The sequence below is a fragment of the Enhydra lutris genome, unplaced genomic scaffold (genome assembly GCF_002288905.1).
Source record: "Enhydra lutris kenyoni isolate GAN:26980312 unplaced genomic scaffold, ASM228890v2 scaffoldscaffold32, whole genome shotgun sequence".
Taxonomy (NCBI): Eukaryota; Metazoa; Chordata; class Mammalia; order Carnivora; family Mustelidae; genus Enhydra; species Enhydra lutris.
This window is the reverse complement of record NW_019154116.1, coordinates 17,744,923-17,762,622: the sequence shown is the minus strand read 5'-3', so window position 1 is coordinate 17,762,622 and position 17,700 is coordinate 17,744,923. Positions and strand designations below refer to the sequence as shown.

Sequence of the window (17,700 nt, the reverse complement as noted above, 5' to 3'; positions counted from 1 at the left end):
ATATATATATATATATATATATATATATATATATACACACATACATACACATGTATGTGTATGTATGTATGTACACACACACACACACATAATGGATGGGTAGATGGATGGATAGATAAATACAGATAATCTCTAGATAGACTTTATGTTAGATGACTTTGCCCGAATGTAGTCTAATGTAAGTGTTCTGAGTGTGTTTGGGTTAGGCTAGGCTAAACTATGATGTTCCTTAGGTCAGTAGCTCAGGGGTATTAAATGTATTTTGAACTTATGATAATGTTCAACCTAGGATGTGTTTATCAGCATGTAACCTCATGGTAGGTTGAGGAAGATCTGTAAATGGGTAAAGAGATAGAGATCTTTTTTTTATATTTAATATGGCAGAATCATCCAATCAAATAAAAACAAATAATTTTAAGAGTGTAGAATGTGTGTTAAATAATGAATTACATTAATGGTCCTTAACATCTTGGCTAACTGCATTTAATGAAAAGCAATGTTTTTTTTATCCTTAAGGAAACAATACTGCATGGAAAAAATACAAAGCTTAGAGAATTATAACTGAAAGCCACTGAATGAATGAATTCCAAACTCATGTATTTCATCATGTTTTCTATGGAATTTCCTGACAGCATCCATGAAAATAATTTCCAATTACATTGGGCACAAAGGAAGCAACAGTGTATCATCACTGGTAATTGGAATTTAGTGTGTCACTGGGAGCAGTCATTAAGCATTTTTACTGGTGTATGTGGTATAGAGTTCTTGGCACACAATGGAGAGAGAAAGTGCTCATAAAAATGGATTCCCTTATCCATCAAAGTACATTTAAATCACAAGGTGTAAATATGTATAGTCTAAAATATTTAGTATATATCTAGAAGGAAAGTTTTATAACCTTAGAGTGCTTTTGGGTGCTTGGACTGAATACCAAATCCTAAGTGGATGTCAAAGCATTGGGTGTGCCAAGGGCTGCTCTGTAGACAGGCTGAGGAGAGTCAGAGGTGAGGGCAGTAGAAAACCAAATTGCCTGTGCTTATCCTAGAAGGACAGTTCAAGAGGGTGTACAATCCACTCTGGAGATTTTTTTTTTTTAAGATTTATTTATTTATTTATTTGACAGAGAGAGAGAGATCACAAGTAGGCAGAGATGGGGGGGTGCGGGGGGAAGCAGGCTCCCTGCTGAGCAGAAAACCCAATGCGGGGCTCGATCCCAGGACTCATGACCTGAGCCAAAGGCAGAGGCTTTAACCCACTGAGCCACCCAGGTGCCCCAAATCTGGGGGATTTTTATGACACATATCTTTACTAATTTTTAAAAGTTCTGGTTATTTCAGGCAGATTTAACAAGTATACCAACTCTTCTTTCTTGGGTCTCTAACAAAGTGGGACAACATTGTTGTAGTCTACTTGTTTGTATTTTAATGTCCTTTAAAACATTTTCCAAAATTACATTTTTTCTCAAATATAGGAGATAAAGTCCAGATCAGTATAAGAATATTAGGATGGGGGACTTGAGGACAGGAATTGGGCTAGTGTTACATATTTGGGTCTTGTCACCCTACGTGTGGAATAGAAGAGAAAGTTAAGTATGTACATGTGTTTTGGTCACACACTTAAATAGCACATACTATGTGGAAAACTTATTATAATTTCTTAATTAGCATTAACTCATTTAATACTGCTAGAATATGCTAACTATTTTTTCACTTTCTTTTCATAGGAAGAAACTAAAATGGAGAGATTGAGTATTTAGTTTGAAGTCACATGGTTGGCTAAAGGTCAATCTAGGATTCAAGCGTAGGCTTTAAGGCTCTAGAGGCAAAAACAATAACCACAATGGTGAGCAATCAGTCTTTCTTAATTGGCGAAACTGTGTAGGACTTGGCTTACCAGACTCATCTACAAAGATTTTAAAACTTTCTGATACCTGGCACACCCAAGGACATTTAAGTTAGACTATCTGATGGAAGCCCAGGAATTGATGCTCTCCGTAATCCCTGTGAAAGTTTTATATGTAGCCTTTGTTGAAGATAAAGAGGATAGAGGAGCCATTTTCAAGTTTAAAGGGCAAATATAGGAAGAGAATCCATAGAAGGGAGCTAAGAGCCAAGTGTTCATGAGTAGTGCAGTGAGGTCTAATGCAAAATTGATTAAGACCTAGTTACTTTAAAGACTAAACTCACCTGCTGTGCATTCATGCTTAATTTTACTTTATAATTAAATATGGCTTTAGCAGACCTCATGTTTTGATGTGTAATAATATCCTCTTCCTTTGTAGGGTATTTTCATGTCTGCGTGTGCATACACACACACACACACACACACACACACGATCTCTAACTTCATTCTAAAAACCCTTCAGCTTTACATTTCTCTGCTGTTGATGTATTTTTTTTATGTAATAAAGTGTACATTTATTTTCCAATCCTATTTGGAAAGAAATGTCTGTGTATTTCATTCTATACCTTTCTAAGTGGAATTGCATTATTTCTTGGTTATAATGCAACATATACATAAGGCAAAAGCTGAAAGAAAGTTACATGTCTCTCTCTCTTTTTTTAAAGATTTTATTTATTTATTTGATAGAGATCACAAGTGGCAGAGAGGCAGGCAGAGAGAGAGGAGGAAGCAGGCTCCCTGCTGAGAAGAGAGCCCGATGCAGGACTTGATCCCAGGACCCTGAGATCATGACCTGAGCTGAAGGCAGTGGCTTAACCCACTGAGCCACCTGGTGCCCTACATGTCTCTCTTGATGTGATTTGTCTCTCTTTTCCTATTTATATTTCAGTCTTGTGAAGGGTTAAAATTTTCAGCAAAAAAAAACTTATATTAACTCCCTTTGGGTGTGCATTTCATATTGTGGCGCAATCTTGCTTATTTGATTTTTTTTTTAATGCAATACCACTCCTTTTGGTTCTGCTTTCTGAAGTGAAAACGGTGATGTGCTTTACAAATTCAAGATAAGTTAAACTTACAATGTCATGTCAAAAAGTACTTTACAGGCCATAACTAACTGCAAGGTATCCATTTAGAGTACGATGTGTATAGTATGTGTATCTTTCGTACGTACCTATAGTACTGTTTGTACCCAACTGATAAATATTTATTTGGGACTTAGGTCACGACAGACTGGCTGTGAAAAGAATGAATATGGAACGGCTGATGATGTAAAAGATTTTGTAGCCCATGAGAAGAAGCACATAATGAACTGAGTTTCAAAAAATAAAAATGTGTTAAGACTGTTGGGAATACAGAGGGATAAACAAAGGATCTCTGCTGGTAGTAGAAAAACAAGCATTCACAGAGGTGACAGGAGAGTTGGGACATCAAGGGTGTGGAAGATTTCTTCAAGGGGTGGAGGCTGAAGGGTTCTGGGTAGCAGGACCCCGTGGGCAAGTATACAGAGACAGGAAAGAGCCTTAGCTCCGCCATAACTAAGTACTCATAGGCTCCGTGTGGGGTCTCCCACAGCACTGTCAGAAACTTAATCTGCAGAGATTCTGAAACCCATCCCTGTCATGCCCATGAGTTTAGGTGATCTTCTTTCAAGAGGAATGGGAACCTCTTAGGTTTTAAAACCTAAGGGGTTAAAAAAATAGAGCATTAAAAAAATTAATTTATTTTTTAAAGGAAAGGGGAGCAACGTCACCAACCTTGTGTTATAGGACAGTGACTCTGAGGCTCCTGTGTGAAAGGAGCTGGAGAGGAAAAAATTGGGATTTTTTCAGGCTTGCAATTAGGAAAGTGAGGCTCCAGACCACCTGAGACAATTGCAGGGTGATAAAAAGCAAAGAACATACTGAATGAGTAGAGTATTTTTATACATCTAGGAAATTTTTAAAAAAGACTTTATAGAAGCCACAAATTAGATATAATTCACGTATATTTTCTTTTTTTTTAAGATTTATTTATTTATTTTAGAGAGATACAGAGAGTGAGGGAGAGCATGAGCAGGAGGAGGGGCATAAGCAGAGGGAGAGAGAAAATATTCAGCAGATTCTCCACTGAGCACAGAGCAGGGCTCGATCCCAGGACGCTGAGATCATGACCTGACCCAAAATCAGGAGTCAGACACTTAACCAACTGAGCCACACAGGTGCTCCATAATCCACTTATATATTCAACATATTTCTACCAAGTTTTTTTTTTTTTTTTTTTAACACCTCAAATGTTAAAAAATGCAAGGGATATAGAATGATCATGCTGGAGGGAGCATTTACCAGAACAGTTATGTAACACATTGCTTTTTATGGTTGAGTACCTGGTATATGGTATGTACCACTGAATATTTGTTGATTGAAAAAAGAAATTAATCAATCAGCAAGTTAATGTCTACTTGGGTAGAAATGGTGAGTTAAGGCTCAGTTCAATTCCAACCTCTCTACCATTTTTTTTTTTTTAAGATTTCATTTATTTATCTGACAGACAGAGATCACAAGTAGGCAGAGAGGCAGGCAGAGAGAGAGGGGGAAGCAGGCGCCCTGCTGAGCACAGAGCCTGATGTGAGGCTCCATCCCAGACCCTGGGATCATGACCAGAGCCGAAGGCAGAGGCTTTAACCCACTGAGCCACCCAGGAGCCCCAACCTCTCTACCATTTTATATGAGCCCATTCTTGTTGACAATAAAGGACATCCTCATATTAAAAAACAAACAAACAAAAAACAAAAACAAAAACAAAACCCCTGAAATCTTATCATATTACAACTGTGAATTTACAAAATGCAACTAATTTTTTGAATATATTTTTACATATACGTACAAGTAAAAATTCTATCTAAATTGGTTCTCATATTAACTCTCAAGTATTTAGGTATTTTAATGAAACCCTGATTTAGTTGCATTTTATATCAAATGGGCTTCTCCTAAAGACTGTTCTTTCTAGATGATATTTCTATAACTCTCAGTGTTCACTTTTTCTGTGCCTTGGTATTCTATAAATGTATGCATATATATATGATATTAACTTATATCTTACACATATATAGAGAGTGACTGCTTAGATTTAGAATTTAACCATTACTATAAAATAACTTTTTTAGTAGTAGCTGTATTATTAAAAACTACATGAATTAACTTACTACCATTCAGAACAGTGTTACATGGAAAACTTAAGTAGTTCAGTATTCTCCATTGCATATTGTACATGCTGTCTCCAACTAGATGTAAAAGAATGCTTTCTTGTTGAGTTACATTCTCTCTGCACTTCAGCATTTGGAGTGGTTACATTGTCACCCTGAATTTGGGTGATAAGAGAATACATCTCAAGATGACTGCTAGGTACAAGCAGACTACTCCAGTTTTTGTGATTATATTGTTTCCTTGTTGCACACTGAACATGTTCCCAGATGTAACCTCCTGCTCCTACCTCTTGGGTACTGAGTGTTTAATAGGATCAGGAACTGCTGTGCTATCCAAGCCCTGCAGAAGGTAGTATTTTGAGACTTACATGCTCCAGATGAGCAACTGAGTCTTTCCAATAGAGGGAATCTCTGTCCTTTGCATTAGTTTGTAAAATGTCAGGGAGCATCTGGCAAAACATGCTGATATAATGATGTTTAATTGTTTCCTTGTAAACACCTATAGAGGCACTTCTAAGAGCTCTCAAATTAGATATGGTTCTTAGTGAATAACCTTTTCACTAAACTGAAGATAATTTCTACTATAACTGAGTGGACATTCATTTTTTTTTAAGATTTTATTAAAGTTCTATTAGTTAACTCACAGTGTAATATTAGTTTCAGGTGTACAATATAGTGAGTCAAGACTTCCATACAGCACCTGATACTCATCACAAGTGTCCTCCTTAATCCCCATCACCTATTTCACCCATCCCCCCTGTCCACTTCCCCTCTGGTAATCATTAGTTTGTTCTCTACAGTTAAGAGTCAGTTTCTTGGTTTACCTCTCTCTTTTGTCCCCTATGCTCATTTGTTCCTTAAATTCCACATCTGTGTGAAATCATATGATGATTGTCTTCCCCTGACTGACTTATTTTGCCTAGAATTCTACTCGTTAACTCATCCATGTCATTGCAAATGGCAAGATTTCATTTTTATGGTTGAGTAATATTCCATGTGTGTGCGCGTGTGCGTGCGTGCATGCATGTGTGTGTGTGTGTGAGAGAGAGAGAGAGAAAGCTTCTTTATCCATTCATCAGTTGATGGATTTTCAGCTGTTTTCATAATTTGGCTATTGTAGATAATGCTGCTATAACCATATGCTCAATAAGAAGGATACAGATGAATAATACAGCATCTTCTCTTTTACATTTTTGTTCTTAATATTAATATGAACATTAACCAAGTATACAGAAAAATAGTTTCCTCCAAAAGTAGTTTTAAGTGTTGTATGTTAATATTTTTTTAAAATTTAAACTCAAAAATTTAAAGAGTGAATTAAGAGATATTGCCTATCTTATTCATTTTTGTCTTTCTTATTAAGCATAGGTGAGAGTTAGGTTAAAGTTTATTGAATTTGTCACTAAACATTTCTTAGCAGACATAATACCTTTTTCTTCAAATATATCCTTAAAGAAGAACAACTCACAACTTTTTAACTACAACATTTATACTTAGGATTGGGTAATTATTTAATATTTGTAGACTTTGCTGATATAGCACATGTGCAGTGCAGTGATAGTAATGATATAGGTCAAACCAGAAAAATCACTGTGTGACAGAAAGGAGGAAAGAAAAGAAGTTAGTCTTGCAACACTTCATTCCTATAGCAAAAAGGAGAACATACTTTTTTTTAAAATAAATTTTATTTTTTTTAAACATATAATATATTTTTATCCCCAGGGGTACAGGTCTGTGAATCGCCAGGTTTACACATTTCACAGCACTCACCATAGCACATACCATCCCCAATGTCCATAACCCCACCCTCCCAACCCCCCTCCCCCCGTCAACCCTCAGTTTGTTTTGTGAGATTAAGAGTCACTTATGGTTTGTCTCCCTCCCAATGGGTATCTAATATAGGTCCTTAATGCCTATTTGTCAAATAATTATTAATGATGTTGCAAATATTGATAATGATGATCATGATGGTGATAGTGGGTGATAAGGAATTTTATCAGTCTTGACATCTCAGAAATGAGAGCCTACTTTCCTTTTAGAAGTTTCCTTTCCTGGGAAAGACTGTTGAAATAAAACCTATCATTCATGTCTTGAAATAGCTAGAATTCACCAAAGCATTCTTAAGATTAAAACATTTAGTATTGAATGTCTACTCAATGCCATTTGATATTGAATGTCTATTGAAAGTTATCATTTTTAAATTTCTTTTTTTACTAACCTGACAAACAGACAAAATGGCAGGGGGGAAGAGATGTTTCATTCTCTTAGTTTACAAGTAAACCTTTAAGATTGAGTTTGTTCCAGTTTTGTACCACCTGAAGTGTAAAGCCTGAATGAATAATTGACTGGAAAGGAGAAATCCTTTGTTCCCAAAATTAAGCAGTCACTTTGAGTGCCTCTAAGAATAGGAGCATTCTGTCCATTTTCTAACTTTGGGTGTACGTATCCCTCCCTTTGTGCTCAGTAGAGATTTCCTTCTAACCATTAGCAACATATTGATTTTATTTATATTGAACTTGATGATTTTAATTTTACTTTGTTCTCAATTCAGTATAGTAATGCTGAACAGGATATGAAGATATAGTCAAAAAGGTCTTAGAGAAAGACTTAACTATGACCATGAATATATAAGACAAAAATACAAGAAAAATCTCCTTTTAACTTCTCTTAGAGAAAACATGAGAAAAGATACAGAGAATTTGAATTGCCTTTAATGTTTTCTTATGTCACTGAATCCTTAGGTTAATTCAGTCTTGAGACCTAGAGGTGTTCTTGTAGCTATAATTGCAATTATTTTTGGATCCTCAATTTCTCAGATATTCTGTCCTAATTAAAGTCTTCCTAATGGTAGAATGTAGTTGTTTATTTTTAAATAACAATGCAAGTTACTTACAGCCTCTAAAGTTCAGTAAACCTTCAGACCTTTTAGCTTCTTTATTGATAACCCAATCATGCAATTAAAGCATCTATAGTAAGCAGATGAGCTAATGTAAGCAGTGTCATGTTTCTTTTGGTGTATAAATCAATAAAGCTATCATGATGACTTTCAGTTCAATCATCTAGCTACTGGAAATGAACACAGCTTTTAAAATAGATTTTTAAAATATGTATCATTTGCACTAACAGCTATATCGTTGCCCAACATTTTGGTTATAATAGTTACATCATTCTCAGTGGCATCATATATACACAGAATCATTGAGTAATGCCAAATTAAAAAAAAAAATGGAGTCCATCAGATTAAAAAAAAAAAAACATGACCTTGAGCTCTAAAAAACAAATATGCTAGAGTCACACTGTCTTATTTTCCAGGTGCATATGTGCTCCAGGTCAAGGCCACAGACGCGGATGACCCGACCTATGGAAACAGTGCCAGAGTCGTTTATAGCATTCTTCAGGGACAACCTTATTTCTCTATTGATCCCAAGACAGGTAAATTTTTTTATTTAGAGACAACATTATCACCACCCCTTTCAAATATTTAAATGTTAATTAAATCTTGGCATGGGAAGTTACCTATTCTAAAAATGCAGTAAAGATTCAGTGTGCTGTACATTACACAAAGGAAGATAGGATCTTACCTTATGACTGCAGAACCACTTCCTCTGGATGGAACCCTGCATAAATGTACACCATTCCACATGTATGTGTTAAGTCCCAACCCCAAGTTAGAGATTACCTGGATGATTTACTTTAAATTTTCAAAAAGCCTGGTCAAATTTTTTCTTTTTGATTCTTCTGGATAAAATAACTTTACATTTCAGATTTCCCTGTTTGGGTTCAATTTTAGGCAGTTTGGGGCCTTAATGACATGTGGTAAGATCATGGGGCCTCTATTGCTGTCTTTTTGTTTTTTTTTTTTTTTTCTAAGACTTCATTTATTTGACAGACGGAGATCACAAGCAGACAGAGAAGCAGGCAGAGAGAGGAGGAAGCAGGCTCCCCGCTGAGCAGAGAGCCCAATGCATGGCCTGATCCCAGGACCCTGGGATCATGACCTGAGCTGAAAGCAGAGGCTTTAACCCACTGAGTCACCCAGGTGCCCCTATTGCTGTATTTATCAAGGGCTATGGATAATTGATTTGGATTTGCATTAATAGAGACGTAGCTTCCAGCAGAGGGGAGAAGAGGGTTGACAACCTCAGAACACCTGCATCACTAATTCTTCTGGTCTATGCTTTTGAAGCTGGTCTAATTTTTAAGTCAGAACATTTGAATGGCAATTTTCAGAGCCAAATATATAAGAATCTTTGGAAAATATAGAAAGGGCAGGATACTATGCACATAGAAAATTTTCTCTTCCCTTAGAGCCAGTCTACCTGGTCTAGAGAATCTGTTTTTTTTTGAATGCTAGATAGTTTTTAAAGAGATCTGACCATGCTGACCATCAAAATAGGTATTCCATGTCACAATTAAAACAGAACTCCACAATGATAGCTATTTTATAAACTATTACATGGCACATATATTGCAGATTGAATTCAATACTAGTTATTACATTAGGTTGCAATAATGAAATAAATTGTTAATGTACTAGTGTTACTTTTTAAATTGGTAAATAAATTTTAAAGAGCATTATCAATTTGAAAAGTCTTAATTTCAGACACTATGTATTCAAATAGGCTTAACATTTCAAAATTAACACTTCCCCATAAGTATTTGCTAAAATCTGGAATACCAATTAGATATGGGTTAATTAATAATTAGCCATGTTTTAATGTCACCTAGAAACAGAAAGTCAATTAATTAGGAATAGAGAACCTGCAAAAACTTTCTGCAAATGAACCTGCTATTCTCTCATTTCCTACTCTTCTCATTAAGCCCATAGAGGGAGAGAAATCAGCAAAAAGTTATGGGAATAAGGCAGGAAGTTGGTCCCTTTTGTAAACCTAAAAAAAAAGAGTAGCTTTTAATAAGGACAGCATCAGTCCTTTAAAAAGGGACTCTAGAAATGTTTGTTTAGGACATACAAGCTCTTTTGGTTTGGAAAGAGGGTAAGAAACCAAAAGTCAGAATGTCAAATGTTAAGCCTGAGTGTGTGATGGGGAAGTTACACCTACAATATGAAGTATTTTTAAGAAATATGGCAATGAGGATAAGATATTTGGCAGTATCGATGTTAAGGAACTTCTATGGTTGCTGCTTAACTGTGGGAAATCATATATATTTGTAGGGAAAAATTGTTGAAGGAAGAATTGGGGGAAGTTGTTCAATGACATTTATGATGGTACAAAACTCCAGAAGAATGAAGAAGGATTAGACAACAAGCTGAATATATAAACAAATATTGAAGGGAAATTATATAAACTAAAATAAATCCTTTTTATCAGATGACAAAATTATGGGTTACTTCTTCTTCTATAATTACCCATCTTTTCCAAATTTCACATAATGGATAATCTAACTAGAAACAGAATTAAAAGCAGTATATGTGTCTTACATCTCTTCAGCCTCTGAGAAGCACTCCTGAGAGTCAGAGGGGATGGGAAAAAGAAAAAGGAGGGTGTGCCGAGATTGGTGGAGGGGAGGCTGGGTATTAGAGTACACTTAGCAGGTTGTAGTGATTAATTCTACAGAACAGGTGAGTTTATATAAACTCAGAATAACGTGACAGAAGAAAGATGAAGGGATTAATATTGATGAAATAACTATAGATATAGTCAGTATCTAACTGAACGGTGAGAGAAAATCATACAAAAATGAATTTAAGCATACACCATAGATTAAGAATAAATTAGTTACAGTCGAATTAATACCAGACAGACAATAATTTTTGAGTCAAAACACTTTCTGTCCCTTTGGCTTTACTTGTTCAATATCAACTTCAGATTAATTCTAATGCCTTTAGAAAGTATTATCTTACAGGAGAATGTGTATATTCATAGTATGCCTTTAATAACTATGTATTTATATTTTATGTAATGCATATTATTTAGAACTAAAGGTGAAACAATTCTGGCATAAACTATGAAATAGATTTTTTGAGGCATTGATTTTCACTGGAGACAGAAGTCTTGATACTAACAATGCCTCAGACCACTAGACAGGAAAAGAGTGGATGAGGAGGCACTTCATTAATAGAATGATAACTAGTTCTTCATGCACAGAGACCATTAAGAAGACTTTTTGTCAAATTTATCACCTTGTGGTACATAAGAGTAAATCAAAAATCAAGGATAATTGCAATTTCTCAGAAGTAGTCTCCATTTGTTCAGGCCATATAGCTTCCTTTTATGATTCCTTTTGCTGTTATGAAATAAAATGCATGAAAAACTAATATTATCTAGAATTTTCCACATTTGAGTGTAGAATACACTTTAAAATAATTTTTAAAAGAAGAATCTCATCAGAATTTCTTGTGCCTAAATATTTATGAAGAGATAAATATAACCATTCATTATCCATTTAGAATGAGAAAATAGAAGACATTTCCTTAGTGATACTGCTTTTTGACAAATATTCCTAGCATCTCTACCCAAGTGAATATAGGAGGCTTATTTATAAGGAATATAAATTGAAGCATTCTATGAAATAAGGTTGGAAATAATTTTTCTCTTTAAAATTGGCTAATTTGGCAATTATCCAACATAACTATGAAATTATTTACTGTGAATTAAAATTCACATACATTTGTGTGTGTGTGTGTATACACACACATATATAATTACTTCAAGTTATTATTAAATATTTTTAAAAACCTCAAGTGTGATCAATCTATGACACTTTTTAAAGATCTATTTGTTTATTTGGAAGAGAGTGCGCATGAGAGAGGGGCAATGGGTGGAGGCAGAGAAAGTCTCAAGCAGATTCCCCAGTGAGCACACAACCTTGAGATCATGACCCAAGCTGAAATCAAGAATCAAGCAGAGAGAGTCAAGTATCATAGGGTTTCACTTACTTGTGGAGCATAAGGAATAACACGGAGGACAGTAGGAGAAAGAGAGGAGAAGTGAGTTGGGGGAAATTAGAGGGGAAGACAAACCATGAAAGACTGTGGACTCTGAGAAACAAACTGAGGGTTTTAGAGGGAATGTGGGTGAGGGGTTGGGTGAGCCTTGTGTTGGTATTAAGGAGGGCACGTATTGTATGGGGCATGGGTGTGATGCATAAACAATGAATATTGGAATGCTGAAAAATAAAGTTTTAAAAAAAAGTCAGATATTTAACCGACTAAGCCACCCAGGTGCCCCAAATCTATGACATTAAATAAAGTTTATATTCACTATACTTATTATTTATAAAACATTAAAGTGTTATATTAGCATATTATATTCTGTATATTTTTATACTTAATGTTTTTATGCATTAGAAAAACATCTATAACCTAAAAAATCATTAAACATAGGCATTACAATATTTTATAATATTTTATCTAGTGCATGAAATCAGGATGTTAAATATCTCTATAACATTGATAATAGAATTATTTAGGAAAACAAATATTACTATAAAAGATTGACCTCATGTCTTAATTTATGTTCAAAATTCTTTTACAATATTTAAATTGTTCCCTAAATGATTTAAATGATTAAATGATTTAAAAAACTAGTCTGAGATGGGTAACTAGGTATGTATCATGTGGTGATGATATGTACCATTTTTCCAAATAATCTGACCCTTATTGAGAGAGCATCATTATTTATTTTACCTCAACATTTTTTAAACCTATAAACTTTAAATGATTTTTTATCATAAAATATACCTAACATAAAGTTTACCATATTAACCATTTTAAACGAACAGTGTAGTGGCATTAAGCACATTCATATTGATGGGACACCTGGGTGGCTCAGTTGGTTAAGCATCTGCCTTACACTCATGTCATGATCCCAGAGTCCTAGTATTGAGTCCCACGTCGGGCTCCTTGCTCAGTGGGGAGTCTGTTTCTCCTTCTGCCTGCTGCTTCCCTGCTTGTGCTATCTATCTCTCTCTGTCAAATAAGTGAATAAAATCTTTTAAAAAAATCACATTTTTCTACAACTACCACTGCTATCCATCTCCAGAACTTTTTCATCGATATCTTTTCATTTATGTATATTATAAAAAACAACATATATTTATAAGTTTTTTTCTATTTTATGCATTTATATATGTCTTTATAGAATCCATATGAAAACAATTGAATGAGGCTAGAGTTGAATGCACAAGCTGCATTTTTCCCCTTTTATTCACCATTCAGCTAGCTCATGCTCTGTGATCCTGTCTTAGGTTCTGTTTAGGGAAATCTGAAAAATGTTGCTGTGAGAACAGACACTTCCTCAAAATTTTTACCCTTTGAGTCTGACTATCACCTTTTATTCAGTAATTATAATCTCCAGACCTGTGTCTTAAGTGAAACTTCCTCTCTGATTCTGACTGATACTTACTCTTTTAGGTCTTTAACAATGTGTTGGTGTTTTAAAGCTGCAGAGTATACTTGAAACATGGGTTAGACTATATTTTGAGCTAATTTTGATACTACTATATAAATACTTACAATATTTCATGACTTGAAATGCTTTTGATATTAATTCAGAGTAAAGTCTGAGAGATTCCAGACACCTTAGTGCTGAGGTGCTGATGAAAGAAAGAGTATCATCTTTATTCGAGGGCAGGTTAAGAGGGGTTACGTACGCAAAGTCGTCATGCCTCTAATACTTTCTGCATTTAGACAAGGTCTGATTATGGGCCTAGTGAGAGCAAGGAGAGCAATGATGCTAATAAATACAAGGCAGGAAAAATAATTCAAGGAAATAGATAATTATTAAGCTATTACATCCCCTATTACCTATTTTGTAATATTTTAGTTATGGGTAGTAAAACTGCATGACTAAAAACGTGCTCCCATGAGTGGTTCTCTTGTATTCTGCCTCCTCTCACTTCCTGAGAACTCGGCATGAACTTCGCTTGCCTTATTTTAGAAATCATGGAGTGCACACATCCGCAGATAGAACTGAGCATGTTTGGCTTTAAAAGGAAAATACTCCAGGGGCATGTGATACAAGACTTGAGGAAGTTGTAGAACTGTTATCAAGTAGAGGAAGTGGTTGTATTCTGTGCTGCTTGAGAGGAAAAGGGCTATCATAGCTGGCTGAGTTACAGGAAGAAAGACTTTTGGTTTCAGGTACATATAAGAGGATGTCAGTACTTGTCCCTAAATAAGAGGCATGCCTCATGAGATTGTGAGTTTCCCATTGGTGGAAGTGTTAAAAAGATGATGAGCAAGGAGCTGGTGGTGCTGGATCTATTTATTCATGGGATGAATGTCAATGTAGAACCAATGGCCTCACAGGTGTTTTGCAAGTAGGATACCAAGATGAGTCAAGTAGATCCTCAAGTGGGTCCCCATCACCTGGAGGGAGGCCACCAGGTCCTCAGAAGATGACAGTTGAATTTTGTAGGATGAAATTCTCTGATACATAGTATGACTGCTGAGCACTGATACAGACTGAGAGAAGAACTTCCTAAGGAAAGAGGTCCTAGGAAGTGTCTTCTGAGTCCTAAACCAAAGTCAAGGTGCATTATAGGTGGGAAGAAGGTCTCTAAATTTTCTTCCTACTGAAGGTAACCTGATAACTCTTCTTGTCCTTAAAATACATTATTGAGTTATTGGCGACAACATTTTTTAAAATTATACACTTCATCTGTGTGGTGATAGACACAACAGTTTTGTTAATATTTCTAAAGATTGCACTTGCTCTTAAAAACCCCATTTCACATTTTAAAATTTTAGACTAATTTAAGACTGTAATGAAAAGAAACTCAGTAGCTTTTCATATAAATTGCTGCAAACCCAGGACTTGTACAAGTGTTTTAAAATACAATTTAGCTGTGGAATTGAAAAAAAAAAAAAAGCAACTTTACATTGTGATAAAATTAAGATTACCATCTTTACCTATAATTATTATTTTTTATTCTACCATCTATTAGCAGTTCCTAAAAGACTTGTGCATAATGATATATTTGCTAATGCTTCCTCCAGATTCATAATTTAAAAGGTCAATCATGACATAGCCAGCATTGGAGTGTGTGATCTACTAAGGGTTATCATTTTCATATGCAAAAATAGCATTTAATCATTTTTTTCATAACATACTGGCTATCATATACATATGTCTATACTAACAACTCCATCTCATTCAAAATTACATCAAGAATATTTTCATGATCAACCATCAATAATGACCAAGATTGCTAGTAATATATTCAATCATCATCTCTCTTGAAGGGTATATGGTAACTTTCCATGTGTCAACTAAGCTTATTGCTCTATGTTAATTTGTGTATTTTATTAACATTTACTGTGTGTCTACCATATGCTTCACATTATTCTAGAACTAAGTTTCTTATAGGGAAAACAAAATAACGACAAAATCCCCACCTTCAGGAATATTCACTTTATTTGGGAAAACACAAAACAAACACGATAAGGAAGCAAAATATTAGTGTTTTGATAGCAGTAAGGGCTAAGAAGAAAATGATAAGTAGAGAGAGAGAGAGAGAGAGCATAGGTAGGGCTGGGGAGGGTTATGTGTGGTATGCAGGATAATGATTTCCAAACATGTCTATGCCCTGATCCCTGGGACATGTGATTATGTTATATTACGTAAGGAAGGGGAATTAAAGTAGCAGATGGAATTAGGGTTGCTACTTACCTGCCCACAAGGTGGGGAGATTTTCCTGTATTATCTATGTGGGCCCAGTTTAATTACATGTCTTCTTAAAAGTGTAAGAAGGATGGACATCTAGGTTCTTTCCATAGTTTGGCTCGCTGCATAGTATTCCATTGTGTATACTATGCAGCCATCAAAAGAAATGAAATCTTGCCATTTGCGACGACGTGGATGGAACTAGAGGGTATCGTGCTTAGCGAAATAAGTCAATCGGAGAAAGACAACTATCATATGATCTCCCTGATATGAGGGAGAGGAGATGCAACATGGAGGGTTAAGGGGGTAGGAGAAGAGTAAATGAGACAAGATGGGATTGGGAGGGAGACAAACCATAAGTGACTCTCAATCTCACAAAACAAACTGAGGGTTGATGGGGGGAGGGGGGTTGGGGGGTGGGGTTATGGACATTGGGGAGGGTATGTGCTATGGTGAGTGCTGTGAAGTGTGTAAACCTGGCGATTCACAGACCTGTACCCCTGGGGATAAAAAGATATTATATGTTTATAAAAAATAAAATTAAAAAAAAAAGTGTAAGAAGGAGGTGGGCAAGTCAGAGTCCAAGAAAGATTCGAAGATGTTATGCTGCTGCCTTAGAAGTGGAGAAACAAAACCAGGAGCCAGAGAAGTCAGACATCTTTTAGAAGATAAAAACCCTTCAAAAAGGAATGAATGCATCTAGCTGCAACCTGGATTTTGGCCCTCAAGATCCACGTTGGACTTCTGGCCTCCCTAACCATAGGATAATAAGTTTGTCTTGTTGTTAGGCCACTTAGTCTGTGGCAATTTGTTACAGAAGCAATAGGAAGTGAAATCAGTATAGAATTTTAGATAGAATGACCAAGAAAGTCCTATGAAAAGGGCTTTGAGAAAAGATATGAAGGAAATAGAGGAGCTGTTCATGAGTAAACCATAGGAAGAATATTGCCCACAGAGGGAAGAGAGTGTGCAAAGCTCTGGTGACCAAAGAAGGGGGGTGTGAAAAATAAGGTCAGAGAGTTAAGTGGGAAGTTGGAGATCATGTGAAGTTTTCACTCTGAGTGACTTGGATTTCAGAGTAGAGGGGAGTGCTATGTGGTTCACACTCTTGCCTCAACACTATGCCTTCTCTTTTAAGAACAGACTAGTGAACCAGGACTTCTTTGGACTCTAATCCTCAGTGAGTGGAGAATAGAGCAATTTGTCCATTATTCTCTCTCTTGATCTCTCAAAATAGTCTTAAATTAATAATTAACATTTTTCCAGCTTTACTGGGAAATAATTGACGTACAACATCGTGTAAGCTTAACGTATATAATGCATTGATTTAATACACTTAAATATTGCAAAATGATTACCACCGCAGTGTTAGTCAACACCTACATCACCTCATGTAACCTTTGTTTCTTTACTGGGGTGAGAACTTTTAAGGGCTACTCTCTTAGCAACCTTTAAGAATATAATATAGTAATATTAACTATAATCACCATGCTGTACATTAGATCTCCAGAAGGTATCCATCTCATAACTGCAAGTTTGTGTCTTTGACCAACAACTCCCATTTCGCCTACTCCACAGCTCCTGGTAACCACCATTTTATTCTGTTTCACGGAGTACAGCTGTTTTAGATTCTACATATAAATAATATTATAGAATATTCTTTTTATTTCTCTTATTTCACTTAGCATAATACCCTCAAGATCCATCCATGCTGTTGCAAATGGGTGGGAAATGGATGTGTGCAAATCGATGTGTGTGTGTGTGTGTGTGTGTGTGTATCATATCCTCTTTATCCAGTCATCTATTGATGAACATTTAGGTTGTTTCTGTATCTTGGCTTTTTGTGAATGACCCAACAATGACCAAGAAGGTGCAGATACCTTTTTTGAGATCCTGTTTTCATTTCTCCTGGATATATGCATAAAAGTGAAATCACTGAAAAATATGGTAATTCTATTTTTAATTTTTTGAGGAACCTGTACAGAATTT

General features: G+C 35.5%; 1 protein-coding gene across 2 annotated transcripts in view; it reads left to right on the top strand.

Annotated features, from left to right (window-relative positions):
• Nucleotides 1-17,700, top strand: part of LOC111153436 (cadherin 12) — a 254,044-nt gene that overhangs the window by 150,363 nt on the left and 85,981 nt on the right. The window contains exon 3 of one of the 2 annotated variants that reach the window (XM_022512452.1): nt 8,396-8,515. The exons of the other annotated variant lie outside the window; for it this stretch is intronic. Coding sequence (XP_022368160.1) covers nt 8,396-8,515 — 120 coding nt within the window. The remainder of the gene's footprint in view (nt 1-8,395; nt 8,516-17,700) is intronic. 2 annotated transcript variants of the gene reach the window in all.